The sequence below is a fragment of the Branchiostoma floridae genome, chromosome 8 (genome assembly GCF_000003815.2).
Source record: "Branchiostoma floridae strain S238N-H82 chromosome 8, Bfl_VNyyK, whole genome shotgun sequence".
In the NCBI taxonomy this organism is placed as follows: Eukaryota; Metazoa; Chordata; class Leptocardii; order Amphioxiformes; family Branchiostomatidae; genus Branchiostoma; species Branchiostoma floridae.
The window spans coordinates 12451614-12469366 of NC_049986.1; the positions used below are offsets into that span (position 1 = coordinate 12451614).

The 17753-nt window shown below is 42.0% G+C and overlaps 3 protein-coding genes across 3 annotated transcripts; 2 read left to right on the forward strand and 1 right to left on the reverse strand.

Moving 5' to 3' along the window:
* Positions 1-424: 424 nt before the first annotated feature.
* LOC118420825 (tRNA-splicing endonuclease subunit Sen15-like) lies at positions 425-5098 on the forward strand. Its single transcript, XM_035827846.1, has 4 exons — positions 425-592; positions 3035-3116; positions 3587-3722; positions 4350-5098. The coding sequence occupies exons 1-4, from the start codon at positions 503-505 to the stop codon at positions 4585-4587; spliced, it is 546 nt and encodes a 181-aa protein (XP_035683739.1). The 5' UTR covers positions 425-502; the 3' UTR covers positions 4588-5098.
* Positions 4828-11378, reverse strand: LOC118420823 (crystallin J1A-like). Its single transcript, XM_035827845.1, has 8 exons — positions 11103-11378; positions 9283-9459; positions 8723-8821; positions 7926-8018; positions 7533-7689; positions 6849-7042; positions 5947-6086; positions 4828-5337 (listed from the first exon to the last, which is right to left on the reverse strand). The coding sequence occupies exons 1-6, from the start codon at positions 11164-11166 to the stop codon at positions 6850-6852; spliced, it is 783 nt and encodes a 260-aa protein (XP_035683738.1). The 5' UTR covers positions 11167-11378; the 3' UTR covers positions 4828-5337; positions 5947-6086; position 6849.
* A 964-nt stretch (positions 11379-12342) lies between these two features.
* LOC118420827 (cytochrome P450 4F8-like) lies at positions 12343-17225 on the forward strand. The gene is made up of 13 exons (XM_035827848.1): positions 12343-12619; positions 12815-12965; positions 13229-13270; positions 13556-13683; positions 14162-14280; positions 14412-14474; positions 15148-15274; positions 15555-15690; positions 15821-15950; positions 16055-16253; positions 16437-16519; positions 16733-16798; positions 17081-17225. Exons 1-13 carry the CDS (start codon positions 12449-12451, stop codon positions 17193-17195), a joined length of 1530 nt encoding a protein of 509 aa, XP_035683741.1. The 5' UTR covers positions 12343-12448; the 3' UTR covers positions 17196-17225.
* Positions 17226-17753: the final 528 nt, after the last annotated feature.

A 17753-nucleotide genomic window follows, 5' to 3' on the forward strand; every position in this document is an offset into this window, starting at 1 on the left:
TGTTTTGTCTCCGCCTCGCCTCCCGTTCCATGTCCCTGACCGGACCCTGTCTCATCCGCTCTCTGTCCTGGACCTGGCTGTAGTGAATGTAACCGATAATTCCCAAACTCGTCGCAACGCAGCCGCAGAAAAATACCTTAGCTGGAATAGACATCGTTGACCCAGTTTCTGATCCTCTTGGAAACGATTGGGTAGCGCTGAGATCGGCAAAAACGCGTCAAATCTGTGTGAAGTCGACGTTTCCACGCGTTGTGCAATCTTGTCCTTCGAGAGATCGCGTCCTTAGATACCTTTGACCTCTTACATCATAGACGAATACACTAGTTCTTAGGGAGGGTTTTGTACATGGAAAAGTTTAGAAAAAAAACAACTTGATATGCAATAAATCCATTTTATACACTTTATATATTTGACCTTACTTAATACAGATTAATTCAACATTTTGTCACAAAAGGTATGGTTTGATGCATAGATAAATTGGGGAATCAATCCCTCTAACTTAATGGAGCCTTCCAGTATTCACAAGATGGCGTCGAGCGGTGAAAATAAAACTCGTGCAGCCGACCTGACGTCGTTACTGGAACACCCTAAGGTAAATAAGGCAAAATGACAGCAACAACAAACAGAGTCGATTAGCTAGTTAATGTAGTAAGTCTTCTAGTATTATGCACGGCTTCCAAGCTTACTTGATGCAGTAAGAAAGTGGTTTGCATGGGGCGGGGCGCATAAAACAGAAAAGTTGCGCGCTCTCTCGAGCTCTTGCTGCATATCTTGTATTAATAGGTTGCTCAGCTAGTGCGCTTAGTACAACACCAAATGGATTGATATAGAATCACTAGATTTCAGATCGTATTTTCGCACCCACAAGGGACTAGTCCGATACTCGAGTATACAACAGTATGTATGATAATTGTATACAACCGACCGGGGTTCGCTTAAAAGGCTGGGCTGTCTACCAGGCCTGTCTACCTGGCCTGTCTACCTGGCCTGTCTACCTGGCCTGGCTATCACGTCAGGCTACTCAGATCCCCCCATTCATAGCCCCATCATATGGCACTCAGCCAAAATAGCTGATTGACAGGCATAGTAATTGTTAATCTCCAACCTGCCAGTGACCTGAGGTTGGCCTGTCCACTGGCTGGACCCTTCGGGAATGTGTCTGGGAGGCCTTCCTTGCAGGGTGTCTGGAACACAAGTACCAGTACTGTGTGTGTGTATGTTTGTGTTTGTTTGTGTGTGTGTGTGTGTGTGTGTGTGTGTGTGTGTAAGAATGGGCTTGCCAGCAACAGAAATTTGTTTCTTTATTGAATATCTATCTTCTAGAACAGAAACTATCTCAGCTCATTCAACAAGAAGGAAGAGCATAAAGCACTGTAAAGCTAAACTTGTACTGACCAAGGGGGGTATAATTACATGTACCTCCTTGTTCTCTATGCTAGTATGCCATGTTGACATATGCAATTATCAGTAGTCACATAGCCTTTTTGAGGCTGTGGATTGTTATCCACTGTACAATTTTTGTGTCCAGGACAGAGCCCAATCCTCTCCTTCCACTGCCAATAATCTCTCCAACCCCCTTGTACAATTTGGAGTGGGGAAAGTACTGTAAACAGCACAGATTTTGTGACATGTCAAAGGATTTCAACCCAGGACCTCTGTTTTCTAAGTCTAACACCCTAAAGCATTTACCCAACACGGTACTGGTACAGTACTTGAATGTGTTCCAGACACGCTGCAAGGAAGGCCTCCCATACACATTCCCAAATGGCCCAGCCAGTGGTGGACAGGCCAACCTCTGGTCCCGTAGTGGCAAGTTGGAGATTAGCAATTACTATGCTTGTCTATCAGCTATTTTGGCTGAGTGCCATATGATGGGGCTATGAATGGGGGGATCTGAGTAGCCTGACGTGATAGCCAGGCCAGGTAGACAGGCCAGGTAGCCTGGCCTGGTAGACAGCCCAGCCTTTTAAGCGAACCCCAACAGACCGAGCCCATACAAGTACAGGGGTGCCTAATTAGCATTTGCACGAACCCTATGTATGAAATTCGTACGAATATCATGTGATACACACGAATCACTATGAGGAAACGCACGAATATTATGAAATTCGCACGAATCACTATGCAAAAACGCACGAATATTATGAGATTTGCACGATCCTTATGCGAAATTGTGCAACCACTGCCGGGGTCACGTGACAGACGGAGCGGGATTTTCAAGGTGGCGGCTTCGATCGACGGTGACGGAAAATACGATGTAACACGCCGAAATGAAGCAAAACAGTAGCTCACAGGCTATCAAATACATCTTTGCGACGGTAAATGTCCATTCCATGCCTTGAAATATAAATATCACGGGTAGAAACGCTCAAAATCAAGCCTCCTCCCGGCCGACGTTTTTGCATAAGGATCGTGCAAATCTCATAAGGTTCGTGTGAATCACATAGTGATTCGTGCGAATTTCATAATATTCGTGCGTTTTTGCATAGTGATTCGTGCGAATTTCATAATATTCGTGCGTTTTCGCATAGTGATTCGTGTGTATCACATAATATTCGTACGAATTTCATAGGGTTCGTGCAAATGCTTAGGCACCCCTGAAGTAGCCCCGCCCTCTCCATTGAAATGAAAGAAAACTGCTACTATTTGACAAACATACTCACACTCAAGAAAGAGCACGCCAGAATCCGGCACGCCAGAATCCGGCATGCATTGTGATCACGTTTTTTGTCCTGTAGATACAACAGCAGAAATGCCCCTTTCACACACAAAAGGCTATCTGCAGTGTCAAGTTCAAACACCAGGAGGTCGAAAGTCAAACATGAGCATCAGACCGCTAGCACCAGCCCATGTACCAAAAATCATCGCAATCGCGCGTTTTGATCTGGAGACACAGTGCAATCCCAAGATAGGTTCTGGAGATATAGGGTTCTGGAGATATAGGGCCGGATATGCCCCTTCCACACACACCCATGCTATTAAAAACTATACCTGCATGAAAAATAACATAAGTTGGCTTATCTTTCTCCTACAGTACAAGGAAATGGTGGCTTATGGTTATAACAATCAGGAACAAGGTCACGTCGCCATGCTGGTATATCTGTACCTCTCAGAAGGTAAGGTTCTTTCCAAAACCTTTGTCTGAGTCATGTGCACTGTGTTTGTATGTGTGTGTTTGTTTCCAACTGTCTCCTTGTGCATTTGACTGAGTTGTGATACACTACCCCATTGTGAGTCACTCCCTATCTTGTCATAACTTATATTTCTAACACTTCCAGACTTTCAGTTGGCCTTGTATTTGCATGCAAGGCCAACTGAAAGGCCAACATTAGTTTTATGTGAAGGGTGTGAAGTCTGCCATCTCTTGTGGTTGGTATTGTGGAGGAATGATTGCTTTGTAATGGTAGCATCAACAGATTCCACACGACTTGTTACTAGTAGTCCAACCTCCCACACAGGGCTGGTCCTGCAACATACACAAATGCTTCAAGGTATCAACCCTGCCATTCTAGCCCCAGATATAGGGTATTAGGGGCATCTTGCTTATGAGTATTAATGTCCAGGAAATTATTCCTTTATTTTCCAGCCAAACAGTGGGCAGAACTGGACCTACAGCCCTGTCCAGAACTTCAGATGGTCACCCTGTATGGTCGCCCAACACAGGCTGATGACCTACAGGTGTTGGTGCCTCTTGGAAAACAAGCTGATCTCAGTCCACAAAGGTATCAAGATATTAAGATGTTACTGTTTCTCTGTTATGTGAAATGGTAGCAATCAGAAACAATTGTAAGTCGATGGTATTTGCCACAGTACTACTAATGTTATATTGCCATCAATCCCTGAGTCTTTTTAATGTAATTTATTCCTATAATATATGTTATGTCCTTCACCCAAAACCATTTCTGCATAGGAACATATGCCAAAGGTTTTGCCCATGACGAGAGCACTTTTATGTCACATGTATTATATTTAATAAGTAAAATAAATATCGAGTGTATTTGCAGCCACTATGCAGCCACTACGTACCCAATTTTTTTTAGTTATGAGGCTGCTTTACGTGATGGAGGCACCTCCTCGAACATGGGACCCCCGTTGTACGTCCCTTCTGAAAGACGAATTCGTGAACATTGAATGCAGAATAAATGTTGCAGGTTTGAGTTCATTGGATGCTTATGACACCTGAAGTGCAGCTTCTGATTGTCTGTTATGTAAGGAATTATTTGCATTCAAAACATAGCACTTTAAATATATAATATGCCAAAGTCTTTGTTAATATGCTTGCTAAATAGGCTTAAATGTACTGCCAAAATAATCCACAGTACTCAACTTCATCTGTATCTTCCCTGTAGGTTACGAGACTTCCTGACCCATGTCTCACTTCCACAAGATGAACTAGAACTGGAGGAACCTGACTTAATGACAAGGAGAGTTACTTTAGCCATCTGTGACACAGACTCAACCATCACATTCTACAGAATCACAGACGGATTCGTTCCTCCTGACCCTCCAGAAGTTGTTGCAGAGAAAAAAGCAAAGAAGAGACAATGGAAGAAAAGAAAGGGACAAAGAACTCAACATCAACAATGAAGACCAACTTGATGTATTTCAATGAAGTTTTGAATGCTGATCATAGTGGAGTGGAGTGTGTATATATATACATGCTGCAGTATCTACAATATTACATACATGTACATGCCGCAGTATCTACAATATTGTTACATAGATGCATCTTCATTTTTGACAAGCCTTGACTAGAAGAAACACGTTGAAAAAACAATATAACTACAACTTAGACAAACAAGAGAACTTCCATTGTAAAATTATGTATCCTTATACTTCCTAGGCAGATAATGACTCTTTGTTTACTTTGGTGCCACTGCTACATTGTATTATGAAATAAATTATTCTATGAAGATAGTTCTTCTTTACATCCCCTGAGAAAACTTTCCATTTATCAGTGACATAAAATTGAGTATCTTCGACTATTTCATTAATTTCTGTGATCAATTAATTTGCCAAAATTGCTTGTTTTTGATGAGATGTTTGAACCAAGCTAGGAGTGGTCTGACATGGTTGAAAGAGAGTGTTTGCCACCATGGAGGACTACTGTCTGACTTTTCTCCAGTTTCTGGCCTTCACAGTCACAGTGATTTCAGCCAGAAACTATCATTCTGCACATACAGTAGTCCACAAGATGGACATACACCCTGCTTTCCGCCTGTCCCCTTGTTACAATAGAGAAGATCTGCAGCTGACAACCTGGCTGGCTAGCTCCAACACTCGTTGATAACGGAACGTTTTAGCCTTCCAGTCAGCAGGGATGCCTTCAACACCCACCTAGAAAAATAGAACAATGAAAAATTAGTAATCATTATCAAATATTGAATATGTTCTGTATTATGATCCCTTATTTCAAGTCATTTCTCAATCCTTGAAATGCATTTAATTATCTGTAATACTAAGCAGCAGCCATTGATAGGTCATTGACAAGCAAATACAGTGAAATCATCATAGTATAATCTCTGGGCTCCCCCATTTAATACTGCTTCGTCATGGCTCATATCTTCAGCAAAGCACGCCAGGTCATCCCTACTCATCTCAAGTGTGTAGGGTTCTTTTACGTGTAGAGGACTGACGCTTGTTGCTTATGCCTGAAGATCCCTCATACACGGGGCTGCTGGCTTTATGTCACTATCAAAATGGTGAATACAATTCCCTACAGAACTACTTATCTGAGCTAGGGTCAAACCGCTGTCTACGAATCCACTGAATTTGATCCATACCAGCCCAATCTACATGGTTATGCTGCCTCCTCAGCTACAGGACATGGATGGAATGATTTCAACTACATGTAACAGTCTACCTCAGCAAACATTTGTGCTCTCTAAGCGTAACCATGTTATGATTAACTAACTAATCATTGATGAATCAATGCACGAGGCCCACCTGTGCACCAAAGCATGCCCCAATGATAGAGGACCTGCTGGCGTTACACCCTCCTGCCCTGATGGTGGTGCGGATAGCTGACACATAGTCACCACCAGTCACTACACCATGGACAGCGGACTGGAGGGACTTAGGCAAATCTGCAGGCAAGAGGATATCAATGTATCACTGAGGAGAGGGTTGAAGTAAAACTACATTTTGTATGGTGTGTGTTTGTGGTTTGCTTGTTTCTGTCAGTATGGTGCGTGTCTGTATTAATTTTTGCATGTGTATGTGTGTGTTTTTATGTGTTAATGTCTGGTGAGTAAGTGTGTATGTGTTTCTCATACACTGAATGAGCTCTATGGGTTGTTTCTTACAAACAAGCATGATCTATTGGATAACTCAAGAATTGGAAGGTCATCAAGATACCAGTAAGTCAGTGTATCTTTTAGAATCTATAAAAAATCACAGCTAACAATTCACAGGATAACAAAAATTGAATTTCACATATATCAAATACTGTAAATGCAGAAATATTTGCGGTGGATTAATGTTCGCGGTTTTAGCGGCGGCCGCTTCACCACGAATTTAAAACCACCGCGAACATTTTTCCATAACAGTAAGAGACTACAGTGCATGGTGCAACCGCAAAATTCAAACCACCGCGAAAAGTCCATTTTCCTGCTACCGCGAAATTAAATCCCCGCGAACTTAAATGCATTTACAGTACATGTATTTATGGTGAGTCATATACACTAGGTGCAATGCAGGATGCTGATAAATTCTTGACATGAAAATCATTTATGCTATGTATTATATGACTGTGAGCTTTGGCAAAGTATATTTTGATCCATAGCTAAGTGCATATTAACTAGTCACACTATGAACAATACATGATAACACTAGTGATGAATCCTTACGTCAGTTGTTGGAGAAGACCTTGGTGACAACTTTCCTGTGCTGACCGGCCCTGTTGTCCAGTACTTTCTTCAGGAAGCTGACCATTGCCTGGTCCAGGTCGGTTGGACTCTTCCTGTCCGGTTTTCTCAGGTCCTCCATCACTGTCTCTATCACTCTGTCGTTCTTCCCATGGAGGATGAACTGTTCCAGTATTCTGGTTTAAATTCAAGTAACAATGAAAATAGATGTTCAGTCACACAACTTGTTAAGATTCATAATTATCTTCATCTATTACGTACATCATATGAATTGCAAAATATTCTGTTGGTGTTCTGAAGGTTACACCATTTTGTTCTGATACACTCTAACAACTAGACCTATCCCTAACATAGGGGTATTAGAATGTGGGGTTGTCCTGACAAAGGGGTGTAAGAATATGCTTTTTACTGTACATATGCATGATTAAGAGTTGAAGATATAAAGACTGTTTTCATGTAGTAAGACTATACAAACTTTCTGTCTTTCTTAAAGTAGTACTTTAAGACCACACAAACCTTTTTGCTGTGAAACTAGTTGTAAATGGAAACCGTCTCCAAATACTCATCCCATGTCTACCCATGCCACCAATCTGATCAATTACTAAGTATGTTTGGCATATATAGTTACTGTAGTAGTAATACATGTAGTAGTAATTCTGTCCATACCTGGCAATTGTGAGCCCTGCCACCACAGCAGTGTCTGAGTTCTGGGTTACCCTGAGAGCATCTTCAACCTTCTCCAACATACAGGGCTGTCCCGCATACAAGGCAACCAACGGGGCAACCTTGGTTGCACCATCAACCTGGTCATCTTCCTTAGACCCTGGGATAGAAGAGAACACAAAGTTAAACTATAAAAGTATAATTACAAATGTAGAACAGGCATAAGCATGGCTACAGATGCTAGTCTGTAACCCTTACCTTTGCACAGACTCTAAAGCTTGGTTGATAACGTTTATTTTTGCAAGATAATAAGTATACAATATCTTGTCTGAGATCTTGTCTTGAAATTAACATTAAGCAAAGAAAATAATTGCAAATGCAAACTTTGTCTCTGACCTGTATCATCCTTCCCTACCTCTGTGTTTTTCAGGAAGTCTTTGATGCTGAAATGTCTCCATGAACCATGGATGGGGTAGGATTTCTTCACACCTGGAATGGAAAACAGACATTCATGTACACTCAACTTTTCAACCTTCACTTCAGCCAATATAACTGTACATGGAAACATATTCACAAAGTGCAGGGCTCTAGCCAGCGTCCATTTTTCCGTCAATTGACGGAAATTTGTTGCGTCTGACGGAAAAATTTTCAAACCAATCCGTCAACCTTGACGGAAAAAAATCCTTGGTGGAAGCTTCAGGCGGCTTGGGGACGCCGTCCATGGCCGTAAAAGCCACACACTGTTTGTTTTGCTATTGTTATGATTGTTGACAATGTGTGTCGGTGCCCTTTTGCATACGATAATCTCATTAAAACCCGTTTTTCAAGGTCTCAGTTCAGTCCTTCTAATTAATTTTCGCGGTTTTCGCGACGATTGGAATTGGCTGACGGAAAAAAGTTTCGAGCTGGCTAAAGCCCTGACGAAGTGTAAAGAAAATTAGATCCCTTTTACTAGTTTAAGCAGCACACAAGCATGTTGGTAAGCATGGAATCCAGACTATAGCCATGTCCTACACAGGTATTAGCTCTTTGGCGTTAAGACCAACATGTCCCCAAGGTGGCCTGTAGTCAGGCAAACTTTACTGAGGCAAAGTTTCCCCTGCTCTAGGCCTAGAGCCAAAAAGCTGATTATTTTGGCCCTGGTAACATTTTGGATTTGAGGCTACATGTAAGGCTATGGCAGAACCTGTTACCTCCATGGGGTCTGTACTCAGAATTCCGAGTGTTGTCGTAGTCTGTTCCCGGTCCAAACATCCGGTATGTTCTCTGCTTCAGGTCAGCAATGTCAAGGCCTGAAATCAAAATATCTATTACAGCAATTGAAAGATAAATATCATTATAAATCTGATTCTAAGGCAATTGTGTCACAGGAGGCATTGTTTCATTCCACTGTACAAATTCTCTGGGTCTCATTTCTAACTACTCTCCAAGCAGAGGTTGAGTCGCGTAGATATAGTAGTACATAGTCGGAAAAATTACACAGCCGCTCCTCTTCATGTAATTTTTCCGAGTACTACAGTAGTACTATATCTACGCGACTCAACCTCTGCTTGGAGAGTAATTTCTAACCATATTTAAGGGTTCAAGGATGAGTGACAATAGATGCAAAATCTTACTTGCATGCATTATTTGTTTTAAAGAGAGGAACTTTAGAAGAACTGTCTAATCTACCAGCACTGTTTTGGTCTAAAAAGTATATCAACTGAAATGACTTTTTCATCGTTCTATTGTCTAATCTTGTAGACCCGCTCACCCTGACACTCTGCCAGTGACTCCAGCATGACGTAAGCCTGGTCCCCATAACAGCTGTTCCGTCCTGTCTCTATCCTGTAGTACGGGTTAGCCGAGGGCTGGCGGAACTCTGGTGACTCTTCCTCAGCTATGATGGAATCCAGTTTCGGTAGGTTGTAGATCCAGTGAAGAGGCTGGGCTGAAATTCAATTATACATTCTGATGTATTATTTGCAGCCAGTAGGTACACAATTTTGAATAATGAGGCTGATTATGTGCTCGAGGCACCTCCTTGAACACAGGACTCCGTTTTGCGTCCCTTCCTAAAGACAAATTCATGAATTCTTGTCAGGAATTGGAATTTGGTGAAATATCCCCTCCCCCCCCCCCAGTAATCTAAAATAATTAAGTGTTATTAATTTGTATTGTTATGGCATTTAACTCTATCAAAATGTTTTCACTTACTGTTAATACTGTCAACTAGAGTTCGGCGACCTCATACCTCCATGAATATTTAAAGCTTTTGTTAATTTCATGCAAATGACTTAACATTAACATGATTTATGCATGGTGTTGTTCATCATTGAATAACGTACAGTACAGATGTCACAAGTAAAATTCCCAATTCAGATCATCAATCATTAAGTCATTTGCAATTTTTGCATAAATTATGCAAATAAGTTCCTCATTTGCATATTTGATATCTGCATATGTTCCACCGATTATAATTAACAAGTGTTACATTTATCGAAGTCCAGTTATTGCAAGTAATGGAATTATACAATTTCCTCATTAATTAAGCAAATTAATTCCTCATTTGCATAAAATGCATATCATTATGAACATCTTTGCCCAAGCTACCTGCATACCTAAAATGCAGGCAATCCGTCGTTCCTTTCTGCAGTTATCCTCTTTCGAGTGTCTTGACAAAAACACCCCTGCAGTTCCACAATTAAATGTTAGGGGACTGAAACTTGCCCACTTTGTCATGACGTTAAAAGCTATGTACCACCCAAATGTCACGACCATATCACATCTGGGACGAGAGATACATTGAAAAAACTGCTATGATAGAATATTCTCATTAATTATGCAAATATACTCCTATTTTGCATAATTAGTATTTAATCTTGTACAACATTGTCTAAGGTACGTACATACCAAAAATCATGAAAATCCGTTGTTCCCTTCTTGAGTTATCGTCTTCAGAAGTTTTTGACAACAATGCCCCTGCTATCCCAAAACTAGATGCTAGTGGGCCCAAACTTATGTCACTTTTTCCTGAGCACAAGAGCTATCTAATACTCAAAAATCGTGACCATGGCATGTTCAGAATACCGAGATAGCAAAACCGGAAGTTGCGCTGCAGTACCAAGGGGAGCCGCTAGGGGGCCCAAAATCTAATCATTTCCAGCTTTCACCGCACCCCACCAACACACCAAGTATGAAACCAATCCACCCAGCCGTTCTTGAGTTATCTTGTTTACACACAGACACACAGACAAACGCGGGGTAAAATATAACCTCAAATGGAGGTAATGATTATAAAAGGGAGTCAATTTACCTTTTCTGAGGGCTGAAAAATTCAGAATAATTGTTTGCGGTCCCCTGGTGGTGACATCAATTAAATTTTGAATGTGCAAATCAGCATGTCACTTTGTTGATGGCATTCACACTGAGGCGTCGCCAAAAAAGGCGGCAGACGGCAACTACACATCTGCTTGTAGATTACCATGACTAAGCGATAATATGCCTCGGAAACCTCCCATGACAACCTTAAACTTAGAGGCCATTAACCAGAACAATCATGTCGTAAATATTGACTAATGATCTGTAAATTACCTGCAGCATCGGCCACAGCGGCTCCCACGATCGCCCCAATCGCACGTTCGGCCACGGTAGCCATCGCGATTCGGCCCCGGGCAGAAAGCGCTGAAGCCGGGAGTTAAGCTTAACCGTAGAGTAGGGTTAGGTTAGCTCCTCTATAAACACCGGCGCCTATGTAGCGTTAATTTCAAAACAGTATGTCCGATGAAGCTCTCTGTTACTCATGAACCGGTACTGTGAGCCACAGATTTATCCCGTTACACAACCTGGAACAGCACATTACACAACAAATCGTGACTCACTCACAAACATTATTCAGAGTCCGGGGCGAATGTCAGGACACGCCCACTTTTCTAGCTCAGGTTTTGCCACAGAACTTCCCGCTGTTATAGGTTATAGTAGTAGGGCTGGCAGCAAATATGGAATAGCAACGAGTTAACGTTAGATTTATATAAAAGAAGATTAAAGAGAAAAATGGCTAGGCAACTCTCATAAATCAGGTAACGTTACCATAATACCGCCACATCAAAAAACATTGTTACAGTGTTTTGACTGTAGTGCATATACCTCAGGATTACTGATGTTTTAATTCATGTACAGTAGTTTTTTCTCACGTGGTGGTATTAAATGCATCTGGTGGAATTGATGAGAGTTGGTGTTTGTGCCACCACATGTATCTTCCAACCCAACATCTGCTTGGAGATTTGTTAGAGCACTACGACCCATGGTCAAAAGGGTACGGGTACAAAGTCTACTCCAGTCAAAGTTAAACTCCAGAATATCGGTAAGCGAACTTTTCTTCTGAACTGAATCTTAGTTTTGTGAGTAGTTTGTTTGAAAACGTCGAAAAGAGGCATAGACCCTATCATCGGGATTGTACTTCAAAAAGTACTCGTGCACGTTATATTTGGGCATAGCCTTAGGGGCATGTTTTCGGTGGCCATAGCCATACTACGGGTTTCCCCCCAGGGATCTTCGAAAAACGCCAGCCAGGCGACATGTACCCCTGGATAAATAAAAATAAACAAACAAACAAACAATACTAGATAAGCTTACGTGCGACCAGTATAAGCGCTGGTCGTATTTGCCTAATCATTTGACTGCTATTGAACTATAAATGATGTATGGCGGTGATTAAACTCATACTGTCTAAATCCGCCAAAGTACCTACTGTGAAACAAATTCTTTCTACATGATGCCAGTTTTGTGTAGTTCTCTTGAATATCTGAGTGTTAGACTTTCTCGTATGATCTACCTGTTCTGTGCTTAAGTGCTAACAGTTTTCTCTGAGTATTGCTGCTGTGTTTACCTTAGATCGATTACGACATCATCATTGGTGTTCATCCGTGTAGCCGGACATAATGACGACATCAGTCAGCCCGGTGGATGTCGCAGTCGGACTGCTGGTACCGGTAGCTGCGTACCTGCTGTTTGTAGTGGCCAAGTTTCTGTGGACACAGTGGTGGCAATTTCGTGTTGGGCAGCAGTTTCCCTCCCCTCCCTACCACTGGCTCTACGGCAACATGCACCTGGTGAGTCGCCATTGTAGGCTATACTACAGTTAAAACTGTTACACTTTCGAAGTTCAGTCAGCGCGGTATAGATATAGAGAAAACGTATCTTCTCGCCAAAACATCTGGAAGAGGGATTCCAACCTTGGTTACATTTGAATGAATGGATCTTCAAAACTGGCACATAGAGTTCCATGTACGTGTATTTCCTATCAGACTGGCGGGTATCTGGGTGAGAGGTACCTGTCCATGACCCGAGAGGTTGTGAGGAAACACCCCCGTGCACACTCCTTCTGGCTGGCTGGCTTCATAGTCGGGGTCAATGTAGCACACCCGGCAACCATCAAGCAGCTTCTCAAGACTTCCAGTAAGTATTTCTAGATTTACTTAGATTTACTTGTAAAGCTACCGAACGAAAGAAACGAATGGTACCGGTACCTATCATATCAGTTGTAGTAATGTATTGTACCCTAGAAAAATATGCTGATATATTTGTATAGCTTACTATTACCATCTACCAGGAGAAGAAGAGACAACATCATAACAAAAATTATTGGCGTTCTATAGCAGTGATCACGGTTAGTCTGTATATACCCTAATTTTATTGATCTGTTTCCATGTGCCGTTCAGCCAAGAAGTCTGCGGACTATGATCAACTACGGCCATGGTTAGGTAAGAAAACAATCTCTCAGTATTACACGATTACAGTACTGTTACAGTAATGTTCAGTAACTACCAAAAAAACTACTCTGTGACAACAGCAATAAGTTGTATCAATAATATCAAATAGGATAGCTAAGTGCTTTTCAGCTTTATCTTTGCGTTGCTACTGATGTCTTATTTAGCCCAGTTGTGAATCTATTGTACAGTTTGCAAAGTATGGATACAGAATGTTACAGATTCCTATCTCAGCCCATTTAGATCCATAAATAAAAGTATGTTTTTCCCCGTTGCCAGGTAACGGCCTGATCATGAGTACCGGTGACGTGTGGAAGGTTCACCGCCGTCTCCTCACGCCTGCCTTTCACTTCGATATCCTCAAACAGTACGTCAGTGTCTACAACAGGGCGGCAGAACACATGATGGTGAGTGTACATGTGTTATCACCTTCGGCATGGAGGTTTTCTTTGAATCCCGAGCTCGAGTTGTTCCTATTGGATAGATTCTCTTCAAGTAGAGGGTTGAAAAAAAAAACTATCTTCGAAAAAGTAACAGCAAATGGATCCCGAAACAGAAATTCTTGAAAGATAATCAATCATTTGAATTAGAGATAGAAAACTCTTGAAGTATAACCATGATACTAGCTGGCGCATCATGTATACAACCGTGGGGAACTGGGGATCCTGCTAATTGTATGGCAGAAATAGGATAGGGTGTGCACTAACGAATGATATGGCAATCATATATCATAAGTAACTAGGAATGTTTACAAAATTCTGTGTCGGTAAGAGTAGCAATGACCAATGTATGGTGTTTGAAGTCTACCGTGACAATTGTTGTTTACTACAGAACTCTTCTGTATGCACAATTTTGTGACATCAGCTGTTCATAATTTGCATGTAGGAAAAACTTTCCCTGTACACTGGGAAAGAGGACAGTTTCGAGATGTTCCACCAGGCGAGCCTCTGTACTATGGAAGTCATCCTGCTGTGCGCGTTTTCCGGAGGGGAAATGTCGGAGCAGTGAGTACTGTACTTCCTCGGCGAGTTGCGCCCTTTTCATTGTCGGTAGATTAATTGGTGGTTTCTGTAAAAGTTACATGGTAAATGATAGCTTAACGATATCTACGGTAAAATTTCAATTCTGTCCGTAGGATGAAGAATGAGTACGTGGAAGCAGTGAAGAGGATCGGAATCCTGCAAGTTGATCGCAACTTGTAAGTTATGTTTCCTTTGACGTAAACCCAAACATGTGGAGTGATTCTAACTAGCCTGGTATCCAGCCGTATCATAGCTCCCAAGTCTCTTCTGTCCTGCCCGCAAATACAGAAGAGACCCGTGCCCTGTTGCTACAAAACGGCTATGTACTCGATTCAGTTTTCATAATGCCTTGTCGTGTCTACAGACAACAGCTACATTTAAATGTTTCTTCTATAATACATTGTATTCTCGCACGGATCTAGAATATTCCTGACGATAAATCACATGTGTGGTTCAGTCATTCTCCTACGCAGGGACAAAACCGCGTCATCAGATCTCCGACGGCATGACGGGCCTGTGTAATGTCACCATGATTTCACCTTTGTAATGTTGACCTTTGGCAAACGGGGGCCCGGACGGGCAGCTGTCGGGAACTAAAAGAACGGTGTAAACACATCAAACTACACAAAACGTAAAAAGGACAGTCATGGCATGATTTGTGTATATTTCTAGGTCTGAGGTATGCATTTTGATTTGATTTTTCGTTTCCACAAACAGCCCGACCGGGCCCCGGTTTGGAAGGGGATGTTAGCCTAAACGGATTCGAATCTGCGTAGCAGATCCAGAATGGGTACGTTGTTCTCTATGATCCTTGATGAGTTACTCGTAACCTGTCTGCACGTTCTGCAGCAACCCGATTTACGTTCTGTTCCCCGCCATCTACTACCTCTCCCCGGGGGGACGGGAGTTCCTCCGCTTGTGTGACTTTGTTCACGACACAGGGGGCTCTATCATCAAGAGGAGGAGGCAAGAACTGGTGAGCGTGTCGCTGATAAATTTCATCAACATCAACAAAAAGGCATCAAGTTAACAAATTCATAAACCCATCTTCTATATCTATTCTGGTATGCATAGAGTAGCTCAGATTATCGATTCAATGTTGCTCTTGCTTGAAGAAAACATGGAGCTATTTCCAATCTATCTATGAACGCGATCCAGAGATCAACCTTAGTAATTCATATATATAACACAGTCCCCAATGACCGATTTGTATTATACATGTTTCAATATTCGGATCTGTGTTTGGATCTCTACAGGAACGCGATCCGGAGATCCTAGCTGAGAAGAAAAGGCTGGATTTTATAGACACTTTGCTGATGGCTCGAGATGAAGACGGGAGAGGTCTGACAGATCTGGAGATCAGGGAGGAGGTGGACACGTTCTTGTTTGCCGGTAATTTGTGTGATTAATTCTAATAAGGCTCGTGTAGACGTACGCACATCTACCTTGTCTGTACCTCCCCTTAATGTTTTCTTCTAAAATGATCTAAATTTTAATAGCCTTGCTTGCCTACTCTCGCCAGGCCACGACACGACTGCCAGTACCCTGTCCTGGGCCCTGTACTCCCTGGCTCAACATCCGCACCATCAGGACAAGGTACGGGAAGAAGTGGACCAGCTACTGGCCGGCAGAGAGGAGGACACTATTCAGTGGTACGTCGATGTATCACATAATAGTTCTTACTGATGATTTGTTCCAATTTGTGCTCTATTTTACTGCCGTAAACCCGTAGATAAACACCACCATGTTGTCCTAGGGAGGATCTCCACAAACTGCCGTACCTGACCATGTGTCTGAAGGAAGCCATGCGGCTCCACTCTCCCGTTCCTTTCATCTCCCGCACCGTGACGGAAGACACCGTGATAGACGGGGTCCACATCCCCGAGGGTTCGTACATAGGCATCCACCTGTACGCGCTGCACCACAACCCGGACATCTGGGGAGATCAGCATATGGTAGAGCTCTCCTCCTCGATAGCTTTACTAGTTTTACTTTGGAGGAATACATTAGCTTGGTGAGAACATTAGCTTATTCTAATTTTAGACTACGGACAACTTGCTTTCAAACTGCCGTTGATTGAAGTGTTGGACATGCGCATCCATGAACTTTAGTTACAGCTTTCCAATGTTTTGTTTCAGGAGTTCGACCCAAGCCGTTTCCACCCTGACCGGATGAAGGATATGGACGCTCATGCTTTCATGCCGTTCTCTGTCGGACAGAGGTACTCAAGGTTCAAGACAAATTGAAACCACTATGCTGTGGTTTCTGTGCGTTCTCTTTGTCTTTCTGTCGCCCTTTCTCCGAGGCCCTGAGATTATCTCAACTCTCAAGTGTTTTCTAGTGGGTTTTAGTACCTTTTTGCCCATCGGATGCTATGCAAATTTAGTGGCGTCAATTATTTTTGCGACCTAAGTGTGTTCTACTCCGTATACAGGAACTGTATCGGGCAGAACTTTGCTCTGAACGAAGAAAAGGTGATTCTGGCTCGTCTCCTCCACAAGTAAGTGTCTTCAGTGTCTTGTGTAGATAGAACGTCACCGAAGGCAAGTCCTCTGGTATTTAATTTTCATAACAAATCAATTACTTTTGCCTACCTCTTACAATAACTGAACCAAGATCTTCGCCAACACATCGTATAAAAACCATATATACATGTATGTGAAAGACACTTGCAATGTTTATTATAAGGTATTGGTGACATGCTAGAACGGTTTGCTAGTTAACACAATGTGAAACCTATTATAATATTGTACTCTATGACTATGTCGTGCCCATAACCCAGGTTTACCTTTGACCTTGACCCCGCCCGTCCCGTGGAGAAGGACATGATAGTTGTGATGAAGACCAGGGACGGCATGTGGATGAAGGTCAAGTCTACAGGACACACAGCTGACTAGTTGGCAGACAGGGACATGCCGTCAAGCAACGAGGATTAGTGTACTAAGAGTTGATAGGCTTTGTTTCTGAAACTCTAGTTACACATGTACAAATAAAGCAAACATCTATTGAGTCTGTTCACTCTGATGAGATGCATACTATGTTGAATATACTGATAGCTTATAGCTCATACCATACACAGATTGTGTGATTACTTACTTTTAAGACTTTCAGAAAGATTAAAACTTTCAGAAATCAATGCAAAGCTGATGACTACATTAATTCAATTCTTTGCTTCATATAATGTTGTTTGTTATTCATACTGTACATATAATCACTATTCCTATACCGACCCTTCCATGGCATTAATGTTTAGTTGTGTAGAACTGTGTGACAGAAAGCCAAAATGCAACATATACAATGTATTGGTCCTCAGATGACACATATTGGTCCTCAAATGACACATATTGGTCCTAAGATGACTACAACTTCAAAATTTTAAATCAAGGCCATAGCAATATTTTAAAATGAATGTAAGAAACGTATCTCATACTACAACTGATATATTAGTTAGATAA